Source organism: Piliocolobus tephrosceles, chromosome 1 (assembly GCF_002776525.5).
Source record: "Piliocolobus tephrosceles isolate RC106 chromosome 1, ASM277652v3, whole genome shotgun sequence".
In the NCBI taxonomy this organism is placed as follows: domain Eukaryota; kingdom Metazoa; phylum Chordata; class Mammalia; order Primates; family Cercopithecidae; genus Piliocolobus; species Piliocolobus tephrosceles.
The window spans coordinates 156,995,901-157,013,381 of NC_045434.1; the positions used below are offsets into that span (position 1 = coordinate 156,995,901).

Sequence of the window (17,481 nt, forward strand, 5' to 3'; positions counted from 1 at the left end):
CCTGGAAACATAATGTAGAACTTAGACTGTTGGTACCTCAAGGACAGAGAACAAGTTTTACTTTTTTGCCAGCCTCCCCATACCTAATGCTGGGACATGTGACAAATGGGACAAATGAATAAGAAAATAACACCAAGTTCAGGCATTATTCCTGAACTCTTACCATTATGATGAAAAGCAATTTCTACCTCCTCACAACACAAATGGCTTCTATTTTTGACCTCCTTTGGTCCTTTTTATTATGGGAGGAAGTCAGTGCTTCCTTTTTCAGGTTTTTTTTTTTTTTTAATGTTTTAGGGACAGAACAACAATAACAAAAAGTACATCCCTCTACCCTACCCTTAAAGGGCCTTCTGAGCCTCGGCACACTTGTTCCCTGCTATCCATGGTGCTATGGTCTGAACGTGCCCCCCAGATTCACATGCTAAAACTTAATAACCAATGCGATAGTATTAAGAGGTGAGGCCTTTAAGTGGTCATGAGGGCTCCTCCCCTGTAGTGTGGTGGCTCACGCCTGTGATTCCAGCATTCTGAGAAGCTGGTGCAGGCAGATCACTTGAGGCCAGAAATTCAAGACCAGCCTGGGCAATATAGTGAGACCTCATCTCTACCAAAAATTTAAAAATTAGCCAGGTATGGTGGCATGCACCTGTAGTCCCTGCGAGTCTGGAGGCTGAGACAGGAGTACTGCTTGAGCCCAGGAGTTCCAGGCTGCAGTGAGCCAATATTGCACCACTCCACTCTAGCCTGGGCAACAAAGCAAGACATCATCTCCAAAAAAAACCACACAAAAACAATAAATTAAGCCTTGTGTCTTATAAAGAGGCTTCACCACCTTGGGAGTCTGAGGCAGGAGAACTGCTTGAGTATAGGAGCTCAAAAGCAGCCTGGCCAACAAAGTGAGAACCTGTCTCTAGTTGAAAATTTTAAAAATTAGAAAAATTAAAAATAAAATCAAAGAAGCTTAATGTGGCCTTTGGTCCTTTTCCCCTTCCATCCTTTCTGCCATGTGAGAATACAAAGTTCAAGGTGCAACCTCGGAAGCAGTCAACAGGCCTTACTAGACACCAAGCCTGCCAGCACCTTCATCTTGGAAATCCCAGCCTCCAGAACTATGAGAAATACATTTCTGTTGTTTATAAATTACTCAATCTCAGGTATTTTGTTATAGCCGCACAAACAGACTAAGACACACTGTACCACATGGCATTTATAAGACATAAGTATTTCACTAGTTTCTAGAGTACTCAGATGTCAGCACGACATAATGGGAAGAAGTTTAATCCTAACTATGGAGCCCCAGGTTTGAATGCTAGTTTCTCTTTAACTAGTTGTTTGACCTAGGACAAGTTACTCAACCTTTCTGAGGCTACATACTTGTTTGTAAGTAAATGATATAACAACTTCTCTGGAGGTTTGTGTGTGGAAAGCTGTTTGACTTAGGGCAAGTCACTCAACTCTTTTTTTTTTGAGACAGTCTCGCTCTGTTGCCCAGGCTAGAGTGCAATGGCATGATCTTGGCTCACTGCAACCTCCGCCTCCTGGATTCAAGCGATTCTTGTGCCTCAGCCTCTCAAGTAGCTGGGACTACAGGTGCACACCACCATGCCCAGCTAATTTTTGTATTTTTAGTAGAGATGGGGTTTCACCCTATTGGCTAGGCTGGTCTCGAATTCCTGACCTCGTGATCCGCCCGTCTCGGCCTCCCAAAGTGCTGGGATTACAGGCGTGAGCCACCACGCTCGGTCAACTTTTTTTTTCTTTTTGAGACAGGGTTTCGCTCTGTTGCCCAGACTGGGGTGCAGTGGCTCAAACACAGCTCACTGTAGCCTCACTATAGACTCACTGTAGCCTTCTGGGCTCAGGCAATCCTCCCACCTCAGTCTCCCAAGCAGCTGGGACTACAGGCATGCGCCACCACACTGGCTAACTTTGGTTTTTTTGTAGAGACAGGCTTTTGCCGTGTTGCCCAGGCTGGTCTCGAACTCCTGGGCTCAAGTGATCCATCCGCCTCGGCCTCCCAAACTGCTGGGATTACAGGCATGAGCCACTGCACCTGACCAAGTTAGTTACTCAACCTTTCTGAGGCCATTTACTTATTTGTAAAGCAAATGATACACAGAAACTGCTCTGGAGATCTGTGTGGGAATTAGAGATAATATGCATTCATTAGTCAGTCCAGGGCCTGGCAGTTGCTTCGCCCACTGCAAATGTTGGTTATGACCAAGTCACAAGAATTATAAAATGCCAGGGTCACAGGTTACTGCTGCCCAGACAAAAGGTGCTGAAGATCAGAAAATAGTTGATTTCTAGCTTCTTGGAAGCTAGATGATAAACAAGAATGACTCTGCATTATTTCAGTATTATCCGTCTGGCTAAGTAAGGGATGCTTGCTGCTGGATCTGTTGTTTAACTAGTACAAAAACTCTCAGAACTTAGAGTTGAGACTGTTAAAATATAACATCAACCATTTAAATTCAACTACATGAAGCTGTACAAACAAGACCTTTTGTACTATGTCTCAAAGGTCAACCTGAGAGCTTAAACATCACGTGGAGGGAGTAAAATACACAGAGTAATCCAAAAGCCTCTACTATCTACTCATGCTTTTTGAAAAAAATTTGGTTTGGGCCGGGTACGGTGGCTCACACCTGTAATTCCAGCACTTTGGGAGGCCGAGGCAGGCGGATCACCTGAGGTCAGGAGTTCAAGAGCAGCCTGGCGAACATGGTGAAACCACGTCTCTACTAAAAATGCAAAAAAAAAAAAAATTAGCAGGTCAAGATGGCGGGACCCTGTAGTCCCAACTACTCAGAAGGCTGAGGCATGATAATCACTTGAACCCAGGAGGCGGAGATTGCAGTGAGCCAAGATCACATCACTGTACTTCAGCCTGGGCAACAGAGTGAGGCTCCATCTCAAAGAAAAAAGAAAAAATCTAGTTTGCTAAAGGAAAATACATGGTTGAGATGTCTGATCCATTGTCCATTGTGAAAGTACATCATCTAAAAAATTTACAAAATTTCCAAGTCCTTAAACCTCACAATATGCACCAACACAGATTGTTAAAGAGCAGACTAGCATAATCTAATACCATTTAACAATTTACTTGGTAGATTTTGAAGGGAACAGGTAATTCAACATGACCTTCAGAATGGGTGAATTTACAGTTAACAGTTTGAAGCCCAATTTCTAAGTTTTAGGATTGTTTGCCATCCTTCAGTTCCAGAAGTTAAAAGCTGAAGTTTAAATGCATATACTATGATGCCACTATGTTTATGTATATCTTAAAGGCAAACACAAGTAATGAGGGCTGGAAAGGTGATATGGGGCAGGCATGATAGCCCTTTCCTTTGACAACATCATTAGAGATGGATGCGGACTAACATGATAATATAAAAAGTAAGGCCAAGCCATATGCAAGGACCTCTTGTGGACCATAAACTCCTCCAGAAGAGGAGTTTCAGATATGCTATGACAATGACCACGCCATCTTTTTGTAGCTGTACTCATTTGTCAAAACTCAACTCGGGAATCGCCTCCCCTAAAAAGCCTTCCCAAATCTCACCTCCTCCTAAATGCTGGGTTAGCTGCCTCTTCTGTAAGCATGCACGTCTTGCAGCCTCAATTAATTTTTTTTTTTCTCAGAGACAGGGTCTTGCTCTGTTGCGCAGGCTGGAGTGCAGTGGCATGATCACAGATCACTTCAACCTCAGCCTCTTGGGCTCAAGTGATCCTCCTGCCTCAACGTCCTAAGTAGCTAAGACTACGGGTGCGCACAACCACACCCAGCTAATTTTCTTACACTATTTTTAGTAAAGATGAGGTCTCGCTATGTTATCCAAGCTGGTCTTGGACACTTGCTTGGTCTTTAGTAATCCTCCAGCCTCAGCCTCCCAAAGCGCTAGGATTACAGACGTGAACCACCACACCCGGCCCAACTGGGTTATTTTCTTCTTGTTTGCCTGCCTGTCTGACTGCCTGCCTCCACCAAAAAACAGCAGCTCCTTCAGGGAACAGACCTTGTTTCACCTCTTTGCATCCCACAAGCCAAGACTGCCTGGCACTCAAACATTTGTTGAAAGACACATTTACCAGGACATTCAGTGCAGCACACTCTGTATATCGAATGACTATAAATAACCTAAATTCCAGTCAACAGGGGACTGATGAAATTGTGGTTCCAGGACTCCTGTGAGTCCATGAGACCTTTTCAGGGGTCCATGAGTTCCCCTTTAATTACACGTGTATAAAGCCGGATGTTCTTCAAATACTTTAACCAAAACAGCATAGCACCAAAGACCGAATGAAGAACCAGATATGAGAATAAAGTTTTATTATATTAGGCCAGAAAGATTTGCAAATGTAGGCCAGGCGTGGTGGCTCAAGCCTGTAATCCCAGCACTTTGGGAGGCAGAGACGGGCAGATCACGAGGTCAGGAGATCGAGACCATCCTGGCTAACACGGTGAAACCCCGTCTCTACTAAAAAATACAAAAACTAGCTGGGCGAGGTGGCGGGCGCCTGTAGTTCCAGCTACTCGGGAGGCTGAGGTAGGAGAATGGCGTAAACCCGGGAGGCGGAGCTTGCAGTGAGCTGAGATCTGGCCACTGCACTCCAGCCTGGGCGACAGGGCAAGACTCTGTCTCAAAAACAAAAAAATTTGCAAATGTGCAAAACAACAGCACTTTTCTCATTAGATTTCATTTTGGAAAATAGTTAATTTTCACAGAAATCTGTTAACATACAGTGGATTTATTATTGTTTTTGATGAATTAATATTTTTAAATTTTCTCAATTTTCTTTTTTTTTTTTTGAGACACAGTCTCGCCCTGTGGTCCAGGCTGGAATACAGTGGCGCTATCTAGACTCACTGCAACCTCTGCCTCTTGGGTTCAGGTAATTCTCCCTCCTCAGCCTCCAGAGCAGCTGAGATTACAAGTGCGTGCCACCACATCCGGCTAATTTTTGTATTTTTAGTAGAGACGGGGTTTCACCATGTTGGTCAGGCTGGTCTCAAACTCCTGACTTCGTGATCCACCCGCCTCAGCCTCCCAAAGTGCAGGGATTACAGGCATGAGCCCCCGCAGCCAGCAATTTTCTCAATTTTAATTTCAAATACATTTAATATCTATATATATAACCCACATAAACAAAGCTTCTTTGGTTCTCAATATTCAAATGTGTGTTCAAACTATGATATATCTGTACAATAAAAGAATGCAGATATCTTTTTAAAAGAATAAAGTAAACTGATACATGCTGATGGAAACCAGTATCTAAGCTATACCGCTAAGTTTTTCTTAAGTGTAATACAAAGAATGAATGTGTACATTAAAAAAAAGAGGCACTACTATAATATGCTATAGATATGACACATAAATGCTATAGATATATGACAAAATCTTTGGATAAACATCCAAAAAAGTTAAAAGCAGATGCCCCTGTGGAGAGAAACTGGGGAACCAAGAGTCAGGGACGGGTATGAAACTTTCCATTCTATTCCTAGCATACTATTTGAAAATTTTACCACCTGCATGTACCTGTATTACATTTTCAAAATTAAAAATGGAATAACAAATTATATTTGAATATTGGAATTGTACATGAGTAACTCACATTAAAAAACAGTATTTAACAGAATTGGAAAATATTAGATGATACATTGTTAAAGCAAGCAATTTTCAAAACAGTAATACTATAATACAATGCAATAATAATGTAACTCAAAATGTATGTGTATGTGTGTATTCCTGAAAAAGTCTAGAAGGATATACTGTATATGAAAGTATTAGCACCATGGATGGTGGCTCAACCGCCTATAATGCCAGCACTTTGGGAAGCCAAAGTGGGCAGATCACTTGAGGTCAGGAGTTCGAGACCAGCTTGGCCAATATGGTGAAACTCCGTCTCTACTAAAAATCAAAAAATTAAGCCAGGTGTGGTGGCACGTGCCTGTAATCCCAGCTACTTGAGAGACTGAGGCAAGAGAATCACTTGAACCCGGGAGGTGGAGGTTGCACTGAGCCAAGAGCCAAGATCATGCCACTGTACTCTAGCCTGGGCAACAGAGCAAGACTCCATCTAAAAAAAAAAAAAAAAAAGTATTAGCAATAACTTTTCCTTCCAGTTGGTAAATTACAAGTGATTGTTTTCATCTTTCTAAACTTTTGCTAACTTGTACATATTATTTCTATAATCAGAAAATCAGTTTATATATGTATGAAGTATATCTATACCTAAATAAAATATTTTTCATTTTATTTTTTTATCTACTTTTTGAGACAGAGTCTTGCTCTGCTGCCTAGGCTGGAGTACAGTGGTGCAATCTCAGCTCACTGCAACCTCTGCCTCCTGGATACAAGCGATTCTCCTGCCTCGGCCTCCCAAGTAGCTGGGACTATAGGCGCGCGCCACCAAGCTCAGCTAATTTTTGTATTTTAGTAGAGACAGAGTTTCGCCATGTTGGCCAGGCTGGTCTCGAACTCCTGGCCTAAATGAAACACTTACTAAGCCAAAGAGTACACAAATAAAGTAGCACCTATAAACTACCAAGAACTTGAGTATTTGTAAGCTACGTTTAAAATTCTCTCTATGTCGGCCAGGTGTGGTGGCTCACGCCTGTAATCCCAGCACTGTGGGAGGCCGAGGCCAAGGCAGGCAGGTCACCTAGGTTAGGAGTTTGAGACCAGCCTGGCCAACATGGTGAAACCCCATCTCTACTAAAAATACAAAAATTAGCCAGGCATGGTGGTGGACGCCTGTAATCCCAGCTATTTGGGAGGCTGAGTCAAGAGAATTGCTTGAACCCGAGAGGCAGAGGTTGTAGTGAGCCAAAAATCGTGTCATTGCACTCCAGCCTGGGCAACAAGAGCAAGACTACGTCTTTAAAAAAAAAAAAAAAAAAATGTCACTATGATTTAAGTTCTATTTTGGCCAGCAGTTTTATTCCCAGAAACCTATCCCAAAGAAAGTGCATTTGTCCAGTGATTTGTACACAATGACATTTATAAGAGCATTATTTGTTTAAATGTTTATGTACAAAGAACTATCGTGGTTTTTTATTGGGTAGATGCCTTGGATAATCCTTTGAAGGAAGACCATTTAGTCCAACTTAGTAAAACTGATATCCTTCGCGTACTGACAGAAACACTGGGAGCACGTATTGAGGCCATATTTCTGGATCAGACCGTGCCCGTTTGAACAGACGTGACAAGAGTGAGAACCCTGGCTGAATTTTCAGGGGTGGCTCCAGTACAGCTGCTGGTGACCCATCTTGCTCTCAGGAGTGCAACAAGGTAAAAGGAAGGCACTAGCCCACGCATGTGCTGTTCCAAAAAGATTGGTTAGCCACATTCTAGTTCATTCAACCCTATAGCACATTCACCCAGGCAGGCGCTCAGGGCAAAATCCTAGGATTCATTGTAGACTTCTTTCTCTCCATCACCTCTCACAACCAATTCATTATTCCAGTCAGCTCTGCCTTCATACATATCTCAAACCCCTTTATTTCTCTCCTCCTTTGCCACCAACAAGTTCTAAACACAGGCCACTCTCATCCATACTGGTCTCCCTCTTGCTCACCTCTCCACACAACAGGCAAAATATCAACTTTTAGAAAGTAAATCTTTTCATGTCATTGTCCTATGTAAAACCCTTCCTTGTCTTTCCAGTGCCCTTGGAATAAAATCCAATCCTTACCAGGATCCTCCAGGCTCTACCTGATCTGGCACCTGCTCGTCTCTCTGACCTGACCTGACCTACTTCCACATCCCTTCTGCTTGCTACGCTCCAAACATACTGCCACTTCTTTCTGTTCCTCAAACACGCTATGCTAATGCCCACCTTAGGGCCTTTGCACTTGCTGTTCCTTCTTCCTGGAACACTCTGCTCCTAATCATCACAAGCTCATTCTTTATGGTATGAATAAGGATATTCACCTCCTAGAGAGGCCTTCCCTAAACATACAACCTAAGATGGGTGCCTTTAATTTATTAGTTTCAATTACCCTTAAGGAATTAAGGGTAATTTTTACTTGCTGCTTCCATTTCTTCTACCGTTTTACATTTTCCAAATTTTATACAAGGCATGACTTTGATCAGAAGAAAACTACTTCTAACAAATGATCCTGGCCAAGCATGGCGGCTCACAACCTGGAATCTCAGCATTTTGGGAGGCCAAGGCGGGCGGACTGCCTGAACTAAGGGGTTCAAGACCAGCCTGGGCAACAAGTAGAAACCCTATCTCTACAAAAAAAACACAAAACTATCTGGGCATGGTGGCGCATGCCTGTAGCCCCAGTTACTTAAGGGGCTGAAGTAAGACAATCGCTTGAGCCCGGGAAGTCAAGGCCACAGTGAGCCGTGTTCATGCCACTGCACTCTAGCCTAGGTCACAGAGTGAAACTATGCCTCAAAACAAAAGAAAAAAAATCCCACTGGAAGGATGTGCAAAGATTCACATGTGCATGCGGCTAAGGGAGACTTACTGTCATGGAATGCCTTACTCAAGTCACAAATAGTGTTCTTCAGATACGTGTGAAAATACTCAAAGAAAGAAACCAAAAAAGCAATAATAGAAGTGTATATGGAGTGGACCTTCGGACTGGAGAGGTCTCAAAACCAGTCAGATCCTTGCTTGACCTGTGTGCTACTTCCTGAGTCTCACCAAGCTATGGGGGGAAATGGAATAGAATATACTCTAGAAACCCTGTAATAAGCTAAGACTCTGTATGATCTATAAAAAGGATAACTATTGAAACCTGTTTTAGATACATTGTTAGACTCTGGCTCTCAAGTCTCTCTAATAAAATGTTTCTATCTTCCAGTTCTCAGAAGTTTTCCCTCTTACATAAGACACACATTTATACTTAATGAGCACCAAAAAAACCCTGAGCCCTCCGAACTAGGCCATCTTTTTCAAAAAGAGGCTCTCAGCCCATAGACTAACTTGAAATGCTAGTCCCATCAGCAAAACTCCAGCAAGAGCTGCAGTTAATATTGAGAGCAGAGGCCGGATGTGGTGGCTCACGCCTGTAATCCCAGCACTTTGGGAGGCAGGCGCAGGCAGATCACGAGGTCAGGAGTTCAAGCCCAGCCTGGCCAATATGGTGAAACCCCATCTCCACTAAAAATACAAAAATAGCCACGCGTGATGGTGCGTGCCTGTAGTTCCAGCTACTCGGGAGGCTGAGGCAGAAGAATTGCTTGAACCTGGGAGGCGGAGGTTGCAGTGAGCCGAGATTGTGCCACTGCAATCCAGCCTGGGTGACAGAGCGAGACTCCATCTCAAAAATATATATATATAGAGAGAGAGAGAGTGCGTGCAGAAACAGGTTTGTTCCTTAACATCTTTTATCTCAATGAAGTCCGATGCTTCCAAATGGAGATGTGCCAGTTTTCCTGCACTTGAGATAGTAGATCCAGTATAACGTGGTTTTAAAAAATATCCCTATTTCTCCAACCTTTAAAACAGGATTTGCATATCCTTTAGATATGACCCAATAAGAATTGATCATTAAATATCAGAATTTGATCAGAATTTATAATGGGACTCACTCAATAAAATGCCAGTCCGTGTGTGTGTACTCATACATACATGTGCATACACATACACACACAGAGAAAAGCTAATATTCCTTATGACAGAGTGCAAGACCCAACTCCTGGCAATCTAAGAGAACTCTCCCCTCTATTTACTCTTGCAGTGTGCCAAAGAAAATCTGAGCCAAAGATATGGGGGTGACTCTTCAAATGAGGTATCTGATAAGCCTCAGCCTGTACCACTTTAGGCAGTGCAGGAAGGGCCAATAGGTGACAGCTATCATGAAGCTAATCTCAGATCCATATTAAGTACAAACTTTTACCATAAATCAGAGCTAATTAAACAAAATGGACTCTATGCTATAGGTTGCTTGACTTCTGAATTAAGATGTACTGTCTAGAATTTGTGACCCAGGCCTTTAATACAAACTTGGTAAGCTCCTTTTATGCATTAGGTACTTCGCCTGATTCCTGTCCTCCAAGTTTCAGAGTGGAAAGTGTACAATGGTAGAGACAGAAAGAACAAAAGGCCCAAGAATGGGCCAGGTGCAGTGGCTCATACCTGTAATTCCAACATTTTGGGAGACTGAGCCGAGAGTTTGAGACCAGCCTAGGCACCAAAGCAAAACCCCATATCTATAAATAATAATAATAAAATAAAAGAGGCACAAAATTGTCTTAAACAATGCTATTGTCCCCAGCACCTAGAACGCTGACGCACAAGAGTCACTCAGCAGATATCTTACTGGGTGACAGATAGGCATTTTTACACTGCATGATATGTGACTGCAACATTAGAACCAATAAGATATGTGCAGAGAAGGCCAGGGGCGGTGGCTCACATCTGTAATCCCAGCACTTTGGGAGGCCAAGAGGGGTGGATCATCTAAGGTCCCGAGTTCGCGACCAGCCTGGCCTCAAACCTCGTAGTAGAGATGGTGAAACCCTATCTCTACGAAAAATATAAAAATTAGCTGGGCGTGGCGGCAGACGCCTGTAATTCCAGCTACTTGGGAGGCTGAAGCAAGAGAATCACTTCAACCTGGGAGGCGGAGGTTGCAGTGAGCCGAGATGGTGCCACTGCACTCCGGTCTGGGTGAGAGAACGAGACTCGTCTCAAAAAAATAAAAAGATATGTGCAGAGGAAAGAGATGAATTCTGCCAGAGGAGGTGAGGGAAGACTTCCAAGAAGCAATGACATCAGAATGGCCCTTTCCTGAAAGAGCAGCTTTTTACCAGGCTGCAGGAGGAGGAAAGTCATGTAGACAAGAGTGTGCCCAAATCCAGGCTGGAGCAGATGGCTGGAGCTACTTTCCAATTCAAATTCCTACACGGTTTTATTTCCTGGGTTTTTGTTGTGCTTCACCGTCTCCTTCAAACCTTCCATTATAAAGGGTACATACAGAAGGGTGGTTGTGCTTCCCACCAGGAAATTAGCTAAAAGCAAACAGCAGGTAACAGACAGAAAAATAAATACCGTGGAATGGAATGTTTTATTTACCAGGCAGTAAGCCTATAAGATTCTCAGACCTTCTGAGAGAGAAAAATAATCCGATAACCCGAAAGTCCACTAGAAACAAGCCACTTTCAAAACAAATTGCTGTCCTTTATTTTTCTTCTTTCTTTGATAAAGTTTTTTTTTAATTGGCTCATGTAAAAAACTGCTTGATTCCCAACAGAAAAAAGAAAATCTAAACATTTCATAGTCACTTCTCACTCCAGGGAGGAACACTGGGGAGGAAATGAAGGCATCTGAAAGAGAATGGAAACTAAAATTTAGAACAGAGGAAAGTTGAAATGAGAGAGAGAGAGAGAACAAGGGAAAAGAGCAAATGGAAAATTTTCAAAGCCCTAAGAAAGTGCAGAAATAAGCCACTTCCCATTACACTCTTTAAAAATGGAAAGCGCTTAGAGTCCAGTCCCAGGATGGACAGTGTGAAGCCCTTCATTCCAGAAGGAAACAAGTCACCAAGTAAGGTACAGAGAACTATAGAATGGGCTCATAGAAGGAAACAAGTCACCTAGTCAGATACAGAGAATTATGGAATGGGCTCATCTCTTCTCGCTGTCTTCCTTCACTGACTCCATGCTATCATGAAGAAGCCCAACCTAAACACAAAACCCTTAGGATGAGAGCCAGCCTTCCCTCTCAGGCCGCTCTCCCCTCAAACCGCGTTCCAAATGCAGCATTCCAAGAATAAAATGCATTTGAATGTATTAAAATCAAAACAGGCGCACCTGAGGTAACAATACCCACAAAAGAAAACTCAAGTGCAATCTGGTGCACATAATTCTTCCTTTTAAGACATGGGGGTGGGGGAAGAGTTTTCCTGTAAAAGCCCGCTTTTCCAACCTGCTTAAGAGGTAAGGAATAAAACTCTGGAGATACTTAATTCCTTGCTTTTAAGCTTTCATTTTGTTTTCCGGTACTGTCCTCCACCTTCCTTTTCAAACCACTCAGTGCTTCTGAAATGTAGATGCCCGGATAATTAGTCCATGATGAGCCATAACCACCCTGGACACCCTTGAGAACAGCAGCGACAGTAAAGGACCCCCGCTGGGAAGAACAACTTTTCATAAAGGAGTTGCTAATTACCAGCATCTCCATCCCAAAAGGGTTAAGAGCCTCGCAGCAGCACAACCGCTACCTCTCGCCCTTTAACGCCAATTCTTTTGGAACTGGTGTGAACGTGGAGTGGGAGGAGAGGGGGAAAGGGACGCACTCAACACCGTCAGACTAAGAAATCAGGCGATCTATATCCCCAAGTTCACCACGCCAGCCAAAGGAGGCATCTCAAGCCAAGGGAGGCAGCTCAAAAAGCCATTTCCAGGAAAGCTGCACTCAAAATGTAATTTATCAGAACGAGTCTCCTCCGAGTCTCCAGACGGCCAGGCCCGGCGGCTTCGGGAGGAGGGGGAGTTGCTGGGGAGAGTTTACCTTAGAAGGCGACAGCGAACAGATAGGCCTTTCAAAGCCACCCAGGGCTCTGCCCCGAGCCCCGAGGCTGCGTGGAAGGGCTGGAGAGGCGCAAGGTTGCTAGCCCGCCGGCGCCACAGGTTCCCCGGCGCGCAGCCCCGCCCGACTGCCACAGGTGGGCGGCGCTCCGCCTCTGGGCTGCAGCGGGAGGGGGCGCGCGGCTCTCTAGGGACTCGCGGGAGGGGGCCAGGGCTAACGGGTACGGGGGCGGCTCTGCCTTAAGGAGGGCAGCGTGAGAGGGAAGCTCCGGGTTTTCCCTGCCTAGTTTTCGTTCCCTCGTCCAGGTCGCTCGGGCTTTTCCTCGCGGCAGGAGGAGCGTTGGCGAGAGGAGCCGCGGGCACCTCCCACCGGCCGCCCCTGGAGCCTCGGCCTCCTCCCAGGCGCGGTTAAGCCGCGCGGCAGCCAGCTGCATGCGCCCCGGCACGTACGAGTCTGCACGACCACACGCGGGCGGGGGAAGGGCGCCACGATCCGGGAGCCCCAGTCCCTCCAGGGCCTCACCCCAGCCCAACGCGGCTCGCCCCCAGCCCTCGTCCCCGCAGCCCCTCACCGGTGTTGGCCTTGATGTTCTCCCGCAAGAAGTGGCCGCTGGAGAGATGCTGGAGGCCAAAGTTCTGGGCGATCCTCTGGCACACGGTGCCCTTGCCCGAGCCGGGCGGCCCGAGGATGACCGCGCGCAGGAGTTTGGAAGCCATTGCCTTCGCGAGGAGGGGGGGCGGCCAAACGCGCAGCCCCGACCGCGGCCCCAGAGGGAGCCCCGGCAACTTTGTTTCTCGGCCCCCTACCTCTGGCACCCTCAGCTCGCACTGGGACTCGCCGACCGCCCCTACAGGGGGAAGGAGAGACTTTTTAAGACAACCCCTCCCCTCAGCCCAGCGCCGGGACCAACTCGCAGGCGGAGTGAGCGCCACGCTACACCTCCCCGCCCTCCTCCACCTCCTCGCCCCCACGCAGAGCTGCTGGAGCGCGCCGTGCCCCGCCCTGTCGACTCGGCCTCCAGGGGTCAGAGGTCGGCCCGACCAGTCCCACTTTCATCCTTTCATCCAGCTGGCTCCCCACGCCGCGTCCGAGAAGGGAGCCGGGCGGCCGGGCATCCCCAAGCCAGTCTCCGCCAAGCCGGGGAAGCTGGTACAAGGGGGTGACTCAAAGCCAGCCCCCACCGCCCCACGCACCGAGCGGCCTAGGGGCTGAGCCCCTGCCGGGTCCTCGCACGTGGGAAACGTGTGGTCGGCGTCTCGCCCCCTTCTCGGCGGCTGTCACATCCCCCGGCGTCTCAGCTGCCGCCGCTGCCCACCGCCCGCGCGCGCTCGGAGGGGCCCACCTCCGCCCGGGGTTGGCGGATGCGCTCCCCGGCAGTGGGGCGCGCGACGAGCCCAAGCCCCGCGCCTTGCCACCAAAAGCAATCAAATAAACACACACCTTGGCTGGAGGCAGCACTCCGAGAGTCTTCCAGCCCCGTTCCTGCAGGGCGGCGCCGTCTCCGCCCTCCCAGTCGCAAAGCCCGGGCCGGCCGCGCGGGACTCGCGCCTTACGTAAGCCCGGGAGACCGGCTCCGCGCGAGCCGCTAGCCACCGCCCCCTCCCCTCCCCTCCCCTCCACTCCCACCCAGCCTGCCTGGCCCACGTGCTCCCCGCGACCCACCGAGGGCTGCGGGGGCGAAGCGAAGTGCAGACCCCGCGCGGTAGAGAAACCCCTTTTCTTCTTTCGCGGTCGCCTGGGTACCGCGGTCTACTGCAAGGGAAGGGAAAAATACAACTTGATGAGCGCCTACTGTGCGCCAAGTTTGCGGTAGGTAATTTCGTTGTGTTTACAGCCGAGGAATGGAGTGTGACCATCCATTCATTGATTCATTCCGCAAATGTTTATTGAGTGCCTACTGTGTGCCAGAAACTATTCTAGGCGCTTGGGATCTAGCCGTGAACAACAGGAATCCTGCAGTCAAGAAATTGCGTCCTAGCGGGAGGCTGGAACCCAAGACTGACCCACTCCAAAGTCTAGGCGCCTTGGGGAACAGGGAAGAAGGGGATGTCACTCACCTGTGCTCAGGACCTTCTTGGTAAATGATTACAGGACTTCCATGCGCATTATGTTGGTGCTGCACCTATAACTCACCAAGTCCAAATAGAGTCTCTCTTCCCCCACCCCACCCTCCTCTGCATATCCCAATTCCCCTTCTGTTAGATCTGTGCCCACCTTACACACAGCCTTTAATTTCCTACCCCAACTAGTGGGATTACTGCCCATAAGACTCCAGTTTCTGTGCCATTCTATTTTCCGTGCAGTTGTCAGGAATGTTGCTAAAGTGAAAATGAATTTTTATTATTTCCTGGCCTCAGATATTGTCTTCCCTTCAGGATAAAGTGAAAAATCTTCAGCAGGGGCGCAGAGATACCTTCCGTACACCTTTGCCTTCTGCAGGCCCCCTCCTCTGCCTTCCTTCCACGGGCTACCTGCCTTTCAGGAAATCCATTGCAGAGCTCCCAGCGCCAATACCCAGGGCTCAGAGAAGGTGAGGGACACAAATAGTAGGATGGTGTGGAGAAGAACCACCTCTCAGTTTCTGACTGCTCTTTGTTTGGGGTTGGTGGAGGGCAGGGCCTGGCATAGTTTCCTGACACCCAGCGCCTCTCCCCACTTCTTACTCCACGCACAAAATTGGCCAGACAGCACACCCAGGCCACCAACCCCAGACCAGCGTTTGCTCCATAGACTGATCTCCCTCTAAAATGTCTCAGTGTGGCCGGGCGCGGTGGCTCACACCTGTAATCCCGGCACTTTGGGAGGCCGAGGCAGACGATCACTTGAGGCCAGGAGTATGAGACCAGCCTAACATGGTGAAACCCCATATATACTAAAAACACAATGATTAGCCAGGTGTAGTGGTGCATGCCTGTAATCCCAGCTACTCCGGAGGCTGAGGCAAGAGAATCACTTGAACCTGGGAGGTGGAGGTTGCAGTGAGCTGAGATCGTGCCACTGCACTCCAGCCTGGGCGACAGGGCGAGAGTCTGTCTCATATAAATGATCAATAAATAAATCTCAGTATGCTGTAGACCTGATACTGAGCCCCTTCGAACTTTCATCTGGGAACAAAGTGGGAGAAGAACTTGGGGGTATGGGGGTAGGGGCATATGATATATAATATGTAGCAGATACTTCTTTGGAGTGGCTCTCAGAAGTAAGCATGCATCAGAATCACCTGGAAGGCATATTGAAACATGTTGCTGAGCTCCACCTGCACAGTGCCTTGCGCGTCCGTGTGAAGAGACCACCAAACGGGCTTTGTGTGAGCAACAAGGCTGTTTATTTCACCTGGGTGCAGGCGGGCTGACTCCAAAACGAGAGTCAGCGAAGGATGGTGGATTATCGTTAGTTCTTACAGGTTTTGGGATAAGCAGAGGAGTTAGGAGCAATGTTTTGCGGGCAGGGGGTGGATCTCACAAAGTACATTCTCAAGGGTGGGGAGAATTACAAAGTACATTGATCAGTTAGGGTGGGGCAGAAACAAATCACAATGGTGGAATGTCATCAGTTAAGGCTATTTTCACTTCTTTTGTGGATCTTCAGTTGCTTCAGGCCATCTGGATGTATATGTGCAGGTCACAGGGGATATGATGGCTTAGCTTGGGCTAGAGGCCTGACACAGAATCTGATTCAGTGGACTGAAGGTGGGCATTTCCATCAAGTTCCCAGGTGATGCTGAGGTTCCTGATCTGGAGACCACACCTTGAAAACCACTGCCATAGTGAACAGAGCATTGAGACACAAGATGTGTGGTGTCCTGATTCCTCTGCCAATGTATGACCTTTGGCTCTTAACCTCTTTACTTTGTAAAATGAGGAGGTTGGATTTAGTACATCCTGAAGATCCCTTCCTATCTATCAAGAATTGACTGTACCTTTCCACAGGAAATATGACTTTTAGCGCACACAGACTAGCTATACTATAGCCTTACCTTACCCTACCACCTAGATCTTTTGTCTACTTTTGAAATGTCTTTACCAACATCACCTTATAGTGTCATGGAACAGTGCTAGCCACCCACATGATTCTAGGACTTTATGCTTTTAGGAATATAAATTATGAAACAAAGAGTTGTGAAACACATTAGAGAAACCAAGTCAAGATTGGAACCTCGCATTTCACAAAAGAGCCCTCAACGGACCATCCCAGTGCACAGCCATCTCAAGGTCCCTCAGCTCAGCTGCTGCTGACTTGGAAGTGAAGCAGAAGATGAAGAAACAGACTTTGGAGTCCAACACACCTGAGATCAAATTGCAACAGCACCATTCACTAACTGCAAATTTCATGATCTCTGTGAGCCTTCGTTTATCTGTAAAAGGAAAATAATACCTCAAAGTCTTGCGATGAAACTTAAATGAGATCATGTATATAAAGGACTCAGCACAGGGCTGGGCATACGTTAAGTATTCAGTCGTAAACATCATCATCACCAGTATTAATCATGGGTCAATTATTTAGCCTTTCTAAACCCAGTTACTGAATTGTGAGAAATAAACGAGATAATACAACAAAGCACCTAGTCAGTTCCCTGGTGCTTGAAAGATAGTAAGTAATAGCCATTCTTATCATATACATACACTCAGGTAATTAACTTCTTCCTATTTCCTTTGTCTAGGGTTTTTAACCCATTTGTAATACTTATCACAGTCTTTGAATTATTACACAACTATTTATGTTTTTGTCTCCCCTCTCACACTTTAAAGTCTGAGGTTTCTATACTCAAACATATACACTTTGTAATAATCCGTTCATGTTGGCAAGTCTCTATCCCTCATAGCACACTCAATATCATGCAGCATTGCCTGCCTGGGACAATAGTACAAAGTTTACATTTGATGACACTTTTAAATATTCCTTCATCAGATTCTTACAAGCTGCAAAGAGGTGGCACAGAGATTCTTATTCCTGTTTTTACAGATGAGAAAATGAAGGTTCTGA

General features: G+C 46.5%; 1 protein-coding gene and 1 pseudogene across 2 annotated transcripts in view; both read right to left on the minus strand.

The window, feature by feature from the left end:
* The window catches only part of AK4 (adenylate kinase 4), an 86,010-nt gene extending 71,955 nt beyond the window's left edge, over positions 1–14,055 (minus strand). Inside the window, exons 1-2 of one of the 2 annotated variants that reach the window (XM_023210188.1) lie at positions 13,939–14,055; positions 13,070–13,345 (exon numbers count right to left, since the gene is read on the minus strand). In XM_023210188.1, coding sequence (XP_023065956.1) covers positions 13,070–13,214 — 145 coding nt within the window. In that variant the 5' untranslated portion in view covers positions 13,215–13,345; positions 13,939–14,055. Of the gene's footprint in view, positions 1–13,069; positions 13,456–13,938 lie in introns of those variants that run through there. The other variant, XM_023210178.1, reaches the window with a different exon arrangement.
* On the minus strand, positions 7,105–7,275 carry LOC111541362 (annotated as a pseudogene).
* Positions 14,056–17,481: the final 3,426 nt, after the last annotated feature.